The sequence below is a fragment of the Vespa mandarinia genome, chromosome 2, assembly GCF_050613455.1.
Source record: "Vespa mandarinia isolate Hongniang chromosome 2, ASM5061345v1, whole genome shotgun sequence".
Taxonomy (NCBI): Eukaryota; Metazoa; Arthropoda; class Insecta; order Hymenoptera; family Vespidae; genus Vespa; species Vespa mandarinia.
The window spans coordinates 16,042,501-16,054,281 of NC_140811.1; the positions used below are offsets into that span (position 1 = coordinate 16,042,501).

General features: G+C 33.1%; 1 protein-coding gene across 7 annotated transcripts in view; it reads left to right on the forward strand.

The window, feature by feature from the left end:
* mam (neurogenic protein mastermind) overlaps positions 1-11,709 on the forward strand; it is a 176,367-nt gene extending 164,658 nt beyond the window's left edge. For all 7 annotated transcript variants that reach the window (XM_035870306.2, XM_035870315.2, XM_035870322.2 and 4 more), the window contains 3 exons: positions 335-640; positions 835-1,086; positions 1,223-11,709. In XM_035870306.2, coding sequence (XP_035726199.1) covers positions 335-640; positions 835-1,086; positions 1,223-1,455 — 791 coding nt within the window. In that variant the 3' untranslated portion in view covers positions 1,456-11,709. The remainder of the gene's footprint in view (positions 1-334; positions 641-834; positions 1,087-1,222) is intronic.
* Positions 11,710-11,781: the final 72 nt, after the last annotated feature.

Here is an 11,781-nt window from a genome sequence, read left to right on the forward strand (position 1 = left end):
GAGAGCGAGAGCGAGAGAGAGAGAGAGAGAGAGAGAAAGTAACATTCGAAACTATCCTTATCCACTATGGTGGCTTCCTCCACAAGGCTCTTATCGATCTGGCCGAAGCAAGTTTCGTGAAATCTCCTCCTACGAGGCAAAGTGTATAAAATATCATCCTACCAATTTTACGAATACGACTTTTGAATAGAATAGCTTTAACAAATGCCAGCACGATGCCAAATATAAGTTTCGTCCTTTTGAAACTTTTCGTCGTATTAGAAATTTATTGAGATTAAATAAAGGATGAACTGTACAAAAAAAATATGATAAATTTCAATTCTTGTTAATGTAGGTCCAATGATGAGGCCACAAATGGCACAGCAACAGCAACAGCAGGCATTGCACGCGGCCGGTGGTAACATGTATATGGGCAGCGGTAATATGGCCGCAATAAGCGGTATGCATCAAATGCATCAGCGATTGGGTTATCCAAGGACCAACAATCAACGGCCGCCGAACGTCAGTGTAGGACCTCCGGATGGTCTTGGCAATAGTATCGCTGGACGTGGAGCACAGCAAGAATGGAGACACGTTTTAATGCAGCAGCAAGGCTTTCAAGCTCAAATGCGATCGCAATTCAATCAGCAGAGTCACCAAGGTAAGCACTAACTGCATTTACTTTAAAACGTTATTGCATGTAATCGTTCTGTCTCTTTTTCTTTCTTTCTCTCTCTCTCTCTCTCTCTCTCTCTTTTTTCTTCCTTCCTTTATTTCTCTCTCTCACTCTCTCTCTCTCTCGTATTTTTCTTACCGTATATCGTATAATCGAATCCTTTTGCTTTTTTTTTTCAGGTGGTTTTGGAATGGGCGGTGCTGGTGGTATGCAGATAAACGCTGCGCAGATGCAGCATCAGCAATTGATACGTTCGCAAAGCGGTGGTATCGCTAATTCGGGAATAACCAACAGCACTCAAATGCAGCAGTTACTTTCGCAGCAACACCAGCAACAAACATTGGCTATGCAGCAAAATAATAATCAGATGTCACTACAGATGCAAATGTCACAATCGTCTACCGTTAACTCAGTTAGCAGTACAGGCACGGGTAAGTTTTTTTTCTTTCTTTTTTTTTGTTCTTTTTTTTTTTTTTTTCTTTTTTTTCAAGATCTAAATAATATTACATTTGAAAAATTCGTATGACAATGAAAATTGGAACGAACGATTTTATTTTCCTTTTTCAGCCTCTCCGCTTCATCCTCATCAGCAATACGGTGCTGGGAGTCCAGGAGTACGTAGCCTTAGCCAGCAACATACCCAACCACCGCCGACGACCACGGATCCTTCCGTGGCAGCGGCAGACTTTAGTCTCGAATTTTTGGAGAATCTTCCCGCAGGAGACACATCGAACTTCAGCGCTCAAGAATTGCTTAACTCGCTCGACTCCACGGCGGGCTTCAACCTCGATATTCTGTAAGAGCGAAGCCGCCTGACAGTCTCTTTAGGAGTCTTTTAGGTTTGCTATACTGCGAGTAAGATCGACCGCCCCCATCCTACTTCGAACTTATAATACGCGTTACCTTCGATGAGTTTCGGATAGTGACGAAGTAAAGGGCAGATTAAGACACATTAAGTATTTTACAAACGCAAAATACAAAGTTTCTCTCTATACTGCACATGTACAATTGCATTCCACTTGTTATTCATTGTTCCTACCATACCGTTCGAGTTTTGTTACTTTCTTTAGAATCTCATCGATACGATAACTTTCTCGAAGACTTTTTTTTTCCCCCCCAACTTTCTCGATCACTATCGAAAAACTATTCGATGATTCGCTTCCTATCAGACCTTCCATTTTCACGAGTATCATCGATCTGAATTGAACTATATGCGTCTAAACCGCCTTGATAAATTTATCCATGGGGGTGTTCGATTTGGTCGCTAGAAAACCTATCGTTCGTGCATACGCATATACATAACGAATGTACGAAAGGGGGTAGTACCAATAGTAAAATTTTTTTTCTCACGATAATCACGACGTCTCTCGACAGGAGAGGAAGAAGGAAGTATCAAGAACCAGAATGAAAAAAGAAAAGAAAGAAAGAAAGAAAGAAAGAAAGAAAGAAAGAAAGAAAAAGAGAAAGAGAGACACTATAATGAACATCGTAGAGTATCGTTGATCTTAAGTATTTAAAAAGTAAAATACGTCGCAATGTCGATGAATCGACGACGATTAGATAACTTTGGTCGATCGCGTCCACGGCCGGCCGTAGTGCGTTCTCGGCAGCTCCTTTTGGCTGTCGACTATTCTTCTAGGCAATCGCGTTTAGTAAAATTTAATTTTTTATCATATTCGTTGATATGAATAATAAGAAATGAAAACGGAAGGAGAAAGAGACTAGTAACGTGGAACATCAAGTGGCGGCCAAGTAATCCGTCTAGCTATCATTCGTTTTCCGACTTCTCTCATATTAACGAGATGTCCTTTCAGCCAAAGAGAGAGTTAATAGACGAGTTGTTATACGAAATATTTTAAAACGCATTATCAAAGGTAATGCGTTTGAGTGATCTCTTCGAAAAATGCACGTCTGAAAATTCACTTTATCCTTAACATAACAAATTTTGACGTTGTCGTTTTTGTCCGAGGACGATGGAATAAAGTGTTGAGTGCTCACGTCGACGACGCTAATCCGACTTCGGCGAGTACTCAACGAAGGATAAAATCGCTGCCCTTGATCCTCCACGTGAACGTATGCCGAATAAGCGACAGAAAAAGAAATAAAGAGAAGGAGAGAGAAAGAGAGAGAGAGAGAAAGAGAGAAAATCATGTTAGGCAAAGAAATCGGGTTAAATGATCAAAGTTACTTAACCGAACCTAGTCCATCGCGGTATTCGTTATTTCCTCAACAAATTCGTGCAAAAAAAAAAATAAAAAGAAGAAAAAGAAAAAAAAAGAAAAAGAAAAAGAAAAAAAGGAAAGAAAATAAAAACAGATATCGCCTTCGCTTTTTAGATAAACTGAAATGAACGAACGTGAATGAACACATATGCACGCGAGCACACGTACATGATGATCGAGCCGCCTTGAATTTTAGGTTCTGAGTTAAGAATATAACATATATAAATATATATAAATATATATATATATAATATATATATATATATTTTATATATATATAATATGATGATATAATGTTTAAAATGTAGCATATTCGATTATGCCGCGATTCAACGGTATATTTACAATTAACAGAAAGTCAATTATTAAAATGAAAGAACACACACAGGTCGACATAAATTTTTGTGTCGATGAGTTTGCTGCCCGTTGACATTGGAATCGCTCGAGCCAAACCAAGCCAACGACGTCGCAAAGGCATCATCATTATTATCCTTATTATTATTCGTTTTATTACTATTATTATTATTATTATTATTATTATTATTATTATTAATATTAATATTATTTTTATTTTTATTATTATTATTACTATTATTATTATTATTATTATTATTATTATTATTATTTTTATTTTTATTTTTATTTTTATTATTATTATCATGAGACGGGAAAGGGTAGGACGAAAGAAAAAAAAAGGATGGAAAAGAAGAAAACCCCTCCTAAACACATACATTGCCACGATCCGTGGCAATTTAAATCTTCATTGTAAATAATTCTACGACTTAGAAAGAAAAATTCGAGATGCTCAGTTTGGAAAATTTAGCTAAGTAAATTTAAGGATTATCTGATATAGATACACATTTTACGATGATGATAGTAACTAATAATGACGATAAGGAATGAGAGATATTAAAAAGGTAAAAAGGAAAGTATGAATGTGAAAAATGGAATGAAAGTTAATGAAAGAAAGACAGAGTAAAAGAGCGAAAGAGAGCAAGAGAGAGAGAGAGAGAGAGAGAGAGAGAAAGAGAGAAAGAGAGAGAAAAAGTTTTAAAATAAAGGAAAACTAGATAAACAATGGAAAATGGAAGGAAAATATCGGCGATAGAGCACATTCGCCGATCAGATGTATTTATTGAGTTTAGTATCGAATGCGCTTTATCATCTTATCGAAATTGCACACAATTGAATCAAGGCAAGGTAGATTTCGTTTTTGGTACGACGAATATTCGTTTGTACTATCTAAATAGTTTATATAAAAAGCATTTCTTTTTGTTACGCAACTATGTTGTCAATCAACACGATCGTCGTCAATTTGATATCGTTGGAGTCGATCATCATTATCGATGTTTTTTGTTTCTTTCGAAAAATTTTGCGAAAAAGAAAAAATACGCGAAATATAAACGTACGTTTCTAATTACTATACGCTTTTAAGCACTATATCTAATTAATCTTTTTCTTTTCGCTTTTCTTTTTTTGTTCCAAAAAAAAAAAAAAACAAAATCAACGAAATTTGTTTACTCGAGATTATTAATGTTCCACGTTCTCAAAACGCATTCATTTTTCTTTTTTTTGTGTTTTGAATCAATAATAAATTTAATTGCAAAAAGAAATTTTGGTTGTAATTCATTGTTATTGAAAAACTGAGCTACAACTAATCTTCCAAATATTTATACATTCCATAGATGAAATGAGAGAGAAAGAAGGAAAGAATGAGAGAGGGAGAGAAAGAGAGAGAGAGAGAGAGAGAGAGAGAGAGAGAGAGAGAGAGAGAGAGAGAAAGAGAATGAAAAAGAGAGAGAGAGAGAATGAGTGGGAGAGAAAGTAAGAAAATAAGAGTTAATATTCATGATTCGTATAATCAAAACTATTGTTTATAAATAACGATCACGGCAAAAGAAAATAAAATGATTAAGATAATATTGAATGAAACGAGCGACGGAGAGAGAAAATGGTATATGCATAAAACGAATTCCATGTTCATTTATAAAGAAAAGAAATATTCTCGGCTACGTTCGCCGAAAATATGGACGAAGGTTTTCCCAATCGAAGTTTCATATTCAGGCAGTAAAAGGAAGCTCCTTCCTCGTCGAATATTCTGCCAAACGAGTTAGATACAATTTTTTCGAATATTTACATCGAGCGAAGCAGCACTAGAGTCCTTTTTTCATTTGTAAAACATTGGGGCCACGAAACATAATCTAACAAAATAAAAAAATAAAAATAAAAATAAAAAAGGAGAGAAAGAGAGAGGTGAAGAGAGAGAGAGAGAGAGAGAGAGAGAGAGAGAGAGAGAGAAGGAAGAAAGAAAGAAGAAAATGACGAAACGAAAATGACGGAGGGAGACGTGTTCTTCGATTGAAACTAATAATTACATACATATTATATTAATCTATAGAAATTGAGAACAATAATGATACGAGGAAACGAAATAACAAAAGGTTAACGAGAAAAAAGGAAAAAAAAAAGAAAAGGAAACAAAAAAAAAAGACGTGTTGGGTGTAAAATAAAATATTGACTTGTTTTTCCTTCTGCATTTCACGATCCTCGTGAAACTGAAAATAAGATGTAAAAACGATTTGATTTTAAATGAGAACGAGGAAAAGTAAGGGAAAGAAAGAAGAGGAGTAAGAGGAAGAGAAAGAGATAGAGAGAGAGAGAGAGAGAGAGAGAAAGAGAATGAGAGAGAGAGAAAGAGAATGAGAGAGAAAAAGAGAGAGAGAGAGTGAGAGAATGAGAGTGAGAAAGGTAGAAGTATTAGGGACCAACGTTAAAAAAAAAAATCGTGTATGTGGTGCTGATTATCGCGATGGAATCTTTGTCGTTCGCATTTTTTCTTTCTTCTTTTTCTTCTGATTTTTTTTTTTCCCCCTATCTTTTTCTTTTTATCAACGATATGACGAACGATTTAAAGAGAAAGGAATATCCGACAATAAGTATATCGATCGGTATAATAAGCGATGATCAGTCGCTACATTTTTACGACCGATTCTTTGAGCGATATGTAATATCTTCGAAAGTGAGAAAGAGAAAGAGAGAGAGAGAGAGAGAGAGAGAGAGAGAGAGAGAGAAAGAGAGATAAATAGATTGAGAGAATGAGAGAGCGAGAGAGAAAGAGAGAGAGAGAGAGAGAGAGAGAGAGAAAAGGATTTGCAATTTCGATGGTTCTCCAAACGAATCTTGGTACGAAGCTATGTAATTATTTATAATATTTATAATTTTATATAATACGGGCATAGTCGCATTAGTGATAAATTCCATGTTGAATTTCAAAACTGTTATTAATAATAAAAAAGGGTTGAGTTCCTACGTATTTCCACTTTTACTTGGACTTTGAAAGAGGTCCATTTTTGACCGCTTCTTTGCGAATAAAGAAGCGACATTTCCGCTTGTACATTCGCAATCAGCATCGAAACGATTGCAAGGGGAAATTTCTCGCCGTTTTTAATTATAGCTTCGTCGTTTTCGAATGAACCGAACGATTAGAAATCCCGTTAGACAAAATGAACATCTTTAACGCAATAATAGAAATTTCGAATCTCTCTGTTCGAACTTCCTTCTTCTTCTTCTTCTTCTTCTTCTTCTTCTTCTTCTTCTTCTTCTTCATCATCATCATCATCATCATCATCATCAACATCATCTTCTTCTTCTTATCCTTCTCCTTTTCCTTCTACTTCTTCTCTTCTTCTTCTTCTTCTTCTTTTTCGTAGATCGAACCACTTTCGAGAGATCATTCTTCCATGGATCTAATTATTTCAAAAAGGGAACGATCATTTTTGATCGCATCTTCCAAAGAATTAAAACGAAAGAAAGAAATTAAGCAGGAAGCAGCAGTTACGTGTGGTATTATCGATCGTCTTCGCGTTCTTATCTTTAGAAACGAGAAAGGAATAAGGATATGTAACTGGAATAAAATGATCATTGCTAATTAGGTAGATTCACCTTTTGCGCTTTTATTTTATTTGATTTCTTTTTCTTTTTTTTTAATCCGTCATGAATGTCCGAAGATTTTGTATTTTGTAAGGGTAAAAGAAGATCCATTGGTTTTTTTTTCCTTTTCTTTCTTTTTTTTTTGTTGTTTTTGTTTTCTTTTTTCTTTTTCTTTTTTTAACCGATCCACCCGTATGTCTTGGTTTGTACGATGAGTCGACACTAGGTCGAATAACCGAGCTAACGTCGGTCCGGGGGTGAGGAGGGTGCCGAAGAAGGAGGAGGATCGATATCACGGCAGGGGAGACACCAGACTGAAAATAAGAGGGAGAGTAGGAACCGGCGATGAGGGATAAGGATTAGCATGAAACCGTTGCGCCTCTTAAGAAAAAAAAAAAAAAAGAAAAAAATAGAAAAGAGAAGAAAAAAACAAGAGGGGGTTACTACTACTCGCTAAATCTCACTTTCGTCATCGTCGTATCGTCGGATCCTCCTCGCGAAGAAAGATCTCTTTCTCATATCCCTCGAATTCCCTCCTTTTCTACATTTTTAAGAATAATCTTTTTATACGCAAGGACGAAGGACGGACGAAATTGTAAAATAAAGAAAAAAGAAGGAAGAAAGAAAGAGGAAAAAAAAGAAATTAAGAAAAAAAGAAAAAGAAAGGCGCCATCCTAATTATAAAAAAAAAAAAAAAAAAAAAAAGGAAGAAAAAAAAGAAAGAAAGAAAGATAGAAAGAAAGAAAGAAAGAAAGAAAGAAAGAAAGAAATAATCAAAAATCCCTTAGAATACTCTTAAACCCGGGATTTGTTTCTCATATATTACATTATCAAAAATATAATACGAGATTTATTGATAGGACGAACGTAAAAAAATCTCACTCGTGAGATTCTTAACGATCCTCCTTTAATTGTTTGTAAGGTACCCGCGTAATCGTATATACCTCATCCTTGGCCCCGTTTCTATCGTCGAACGTTATCGTTCCAATCGTCTTTCTTACGCAATTCTGCATATCCGTTTCACTGCGTGAAACAAACGACGGCTCTCTCTTCGGCCTGACGACATTCGCGTTATTCCGAAACGTTGTTTCTCGTTCCTCGAGAATACGAATATCGAAATACGCAAGCACGAGAATACGGTCCATTGGCCGATATCGACGTCACAAATAACCAACAATGTACTTTGATATATGCATATATGTATATACGCAATGTACTCGTACAACGTAACGCCTTCGTCGATTATCGATCCATTCTTTCACGATGCGCAGTCGGTAGGTTTGCTTTTGCAAGACACCGACGTTATACAACGTGTGTGTATATGTCCTCCTAACGATTTAACACATCCATCCATCGATTTATATCGATTTATCATTATCAATAACGATAACTACAAGGATAATTTTAAAAGCTTTAATAAGATCTCCCACTTAATCATTATGACAATTAATTTTGTCATATCATCTTCGTTTCGTAGAAATTCAATTTTTTTTACTTATCTTCATTTCTTTTTTTTTTTTTTTTTTTTTTGGTTTTTTTTTTCTTTTTCCCGTATTTTCTTTCCTTTCCTGTTTCCCATTTTTTCTTTTTTTCTTTTTTTCTTCTTTTTTTTTTTTTTTTTTCTTTTGTTTTTCGTCTTTTTAATAAAACTTGATACAAATTATCAATCAATGCCATCGTACGTAATTTCGTTGCTTTCGATTGTCTTTTTAATGAGGGATAAGTATAACAAAAAAAAAAAGAAAAAAAAAAAATAATGAAAGAATATCAAGAATATCGGCCAACGTAATAGAAGTTGTGTCTTTTATTCGTGTCTCTTTCGAAGGAGCAACGACGTTTCATCACTCTCAACCATTCCCGTGACCTCTCTTGAGAAGCTGAAAAAAAACGAAAGGAGAGTCGAAAGAATATATCGGACCAAAATTATACCATATAAATCCATCGCGTCTAGAAAAAAAAAACAAAAAAAAAAAAAAAAAAACAAAAAAAACAAAAAAAAAAAACAAAAAAAAGAAATAATGAAAAACAAACGGTAAAGATATCGTAGATGGACAATCCGAATAAAACGATATGCTATCTACATATTATATGAGACATTATCGCTCGTATAAGAAAATTAAAAAGAAAAAAAAAAGAAAAGAAAAGAAAAAAAAGTGAAAAAAAAAAAAGAAAATAACCAATAAGAAAAAGCAAAGCTGCTTTTTTTTTTCTTTTTCTTAAAAATATAATACCCGCTCGGGGTGTCACGCGCTCTCGCACCTTTCGACGTTTCGCGTCGATGCATTCGAAAGATTGTATTTCCGCGTCTTAAAAGAAAAAAAAACAAAAAACAAAAAACAAAAAAAAATAATAATAAAAAGAAAAAAAAAACTTTTAGGCACTTATTACTGATCGAACGACTCATTTCTACTCGGAGATAAAATATTTTTACTGCGAAAAAAATGATGTTTTTATTTCGATAAGATACAACGATACTTCGAATTAATATACACACAAACACAAACAATTACACATGTATGTATATATATATTAAATACAATATATGTATGCAGAAATAATATTAATATTGACATTGATATCGAAATATATTGTATGTAATATATACCAAGTTTCGTGATTCCACTTAATGCAAAGTAGAAGAGATCCACATTTTTAATAAAATATCAATAATGTATTCAAACTTCGTGTTTCGATCCCGATTTGAAATAAAACGAAATGTAATAAAGTGAAACAGAAAAATAGATAGAATTTTTGTCGCAACGTTAATCTTGCGATATGAAAGAAATACCGTTCGGCGTATTTTCGAGGGATGTTGCTTAGGTGCGAAATGTGCTTAAACGACACTTACGTTATTATTCTTAACGATTGTGATATAGCGTTAAAGCTAATGGTTAAGGATAGTTCTTTCTCGTTGGGATGGTAATATAAATATGTATATCTTTTTGCGTGTGAGGCCCCGACCAACGAAAAGAAATTTTTTCGTCGATTAAAAACCATTCTCTAATGTTTGCACGGTTAACGTCCGTCTATACAATCTCGTCGAAAATGAATAACAAGAACAAATAAATCATTTTTACGGTGCGTAAAGCTCGCAGCGTGGGCTCACGGAGAGAATAAAAAAAAAAAAAAAAAAAGAAAAAAAAAGGAAAAAAAAAAGGAAAAAAAACAGCAAAAAGCAAAACAATCGGGTGTGGCAGTAGTAGAGAAACGTTGAAGCAAACGAGAAAAGGGCTATGTAAATAAAACAGTGTTGCGTTATTATTTATGTTGCTATCGAATAGTAGTAAAGTATTGTAATAACCAGTAATTTACAAAGAAATTGTGAAGGATTTTGGGGTGGGAGGGGGAGAGAGAGAGAGAGAGAGAGAAAGAAAGAGAACATGTGCGTGTGTTGCGTATGGGTGTGTGAATAGGTGAAAGAATATAAAAGTATAGTAAAGAAAGAAAAAGAGAGAGAGAGAGAGGAATGATAAGGCAAATTGTGAAAAGGAAAAAAAGTGTAAATATGCTATAACTATATCTCCCCTGGTAATGGATAGTTTGAGTACAGTTATTTTTATTACTATTACTATTATTATTATTATTATTATTATTATTATTATTATTATTATTATTATTATTATTATTATTATTTTATTATTATTATTATTATTATTATTATTATTATTATTATTATTATTATTATTATTATTATTAAAATTATATTACTTTTCCTTATTAATAATATTATTTTTATTATTATTATTATAATTATTAATATTGTCATTATTGTTGTTATCCTTCGGCCAATGATCTCAACAAAAAAAAATTAAAAATTGAGCTCGGAACTTTCGGGAAGAGAAAAAGAGGAAGAAAAAGAGAGAGAGAGAGAGAGAGAGAGAGAGAGAGAGAGAGAGAGAGAGAGAAAATGTGGTAAATTCGATGAGCCGATTTCGATCGTATCAAAGGCCATAAAGAAGGTCAAAGATCTTTCGTTGAATCTTATTCGAACGAATTTTTCTTTTCTTTCTTTTTCTTTTCTTTTTTTAATTTCTGGCCTACGTACTCTCTAAACATGTTTATGATATATATGTAGTCCGAAACAAATTTCCATTATGGTTCTTCTTTTCTTTTTTTTTTTTCTTTTTTTTTTTTTTTTTTTTTTCTTTCATTTTCTTAGAATTATCTCATTCGTGCTTTTTGCAAAGGGCATTTTAAAAACGAAAGGGATATAAAATCGATGAAATTATCTTCCTCTTTCGGTCCCTTTGAATCGTGCATGTTTCTGATTTTTAGAAGAAAAAAAGAAAAATAAAAACGATGTAGATACGAAATACACATATAAACATTATTTTTTTTTTTTTTTTGGTAACACTTTCTGTAATAATTCGTGAATTTTTCTATTGCTTTGTAACGATTTATTGTTCAAAAATATAAGAAAATAAGGGAAAACAGTTAATTTATAAAACAAACAAAAAGTTATCATTATATGGTAATTAAGAAAGTATCAAATTCGATAATTAAATTGGAATATAAGGTTTAATCTTATTTTATACGATGCACGATTTACGACACTATTAGATATTATCGTAAAAAAAAAAAAAAAAAAAAGAAATTTCAAGTGTTTTGAACAAAATTTATGTTGTTATAATTCTCCATTTTTCCAAATGGTCTTTCAAAAAAGGTTGATATAACTGTAATAAAATGTTTCGCAAATAACAAAATCGGATAATATTCTCATTTAGTTGAATTCATTTGCGAATTATCGATGACGGTGCAACGTTGATAAATTCATGAACATGTTTTATCGAATGAGAGTCAAGACATTTTTTCATGTCTTTGTATATTTTTATGCAATGTTGTAGAATAATATTGTTTCAAATATATTATACAGATAATAATAATAAAAAAATTTATATACCATATAGTATACCAATGCCTCTTTTTGTATTTCCCTTATCTTAAACCGACCAAATTTTATATTATCAATTATAA